This window comes from Chlorella variabilis (assembly GCF_000147415.1).
Source record: "Chlorella variabilis unplaced genomic scaffold CHLNCscaffold_2, whole genome shotgun sequence".
NCBI lineage: Eukaryota > Viridiplantae > Chlorophyta > Trebouxiophyceae > Chlorellales > Chlorellaceae > Chlorella > Chlorella variabilis.
The window spans coordinates 1,561,875-1,562,490 of NW_005435086.1; the positions used below are offsets into that span (position 1 = coordinate 1,561,875).

The 616-nt window shown below is 60.0% G+C and overlaps 1 protein-coding gene across 1 annotated transcript in view; it reads right to left on the bottom strand.

Moving 5' to 3' along the window:
• CHLNCDRAFT_137959 (hypothetical protein) overlaps positions 1-616 on the bottom strand; it is a gene marked incomplete at both ends in the record, with an annotated part of 2,891 nt that overhangs the window by 740 nt on the left and 1,535 nt on the right. Inside the window, one exon of the mRNA XM_005851466.1 lies at positions 339-473. Within this exon, the coding sequence (XP_005851528.1) occupies positions 339-473 (135 nt within the window). The remainder of the gene's footprint in view (positions 1-338; positions 474-616) is intronic.

Below are 616 nucleotides of genomic sequence, written 5' to 3' on the forward strand. Positions count from 1 at the left end.
GCTTGCCGATGGCCCCATTGATGGCGGTCACGCCAAACGCTTGGCACAGCTCCAGGATGATGCCGGCGACAAACTCCTTGCCATTGTCAGACTGCAGCCTGGCTGGCGCCTGGGTGTCCATCCAGATTTTANAGAGCTGCAGGTGAATGGACAGGACAAACAGTGAGGATTCCGATGGTCACAGCCAGCATGGCAGCACGTGGCAGCAAGGAAGGCAAAGGGGCACTGCTGCAATGCACCACGGGCAGGGCAGCGATTAGCTACCCTCATTTCCTGCCCTTGCCTCCCACGCTTTTCTGATACTGCAACAATCCAGCAGCAGATTGCCAGGCGCTCACCTGGCGGGCAACCCCATGCGGCCTTTTGGAGGCCAGCGCACGGAGCCACACGTGGCGGGTGAAGAGGTCCACATAGCTCATGATGTAGCGGTACTTGGGGTCGCGGCCCTCGCCCAGGTCGATCAGGTCCACCTTCTCACAGGGATGTGGATGGGGAGAGGGGCGGCATGGTAACGGGGGGAATCTCGCATGGAACTCAGCATGGCGGGCAGGTTTGCTGTGGGTCGGTGAGCAGCAGCCCTAAGTAAAAGCAAAATGGCTGCTCCAGCTGAGCCACA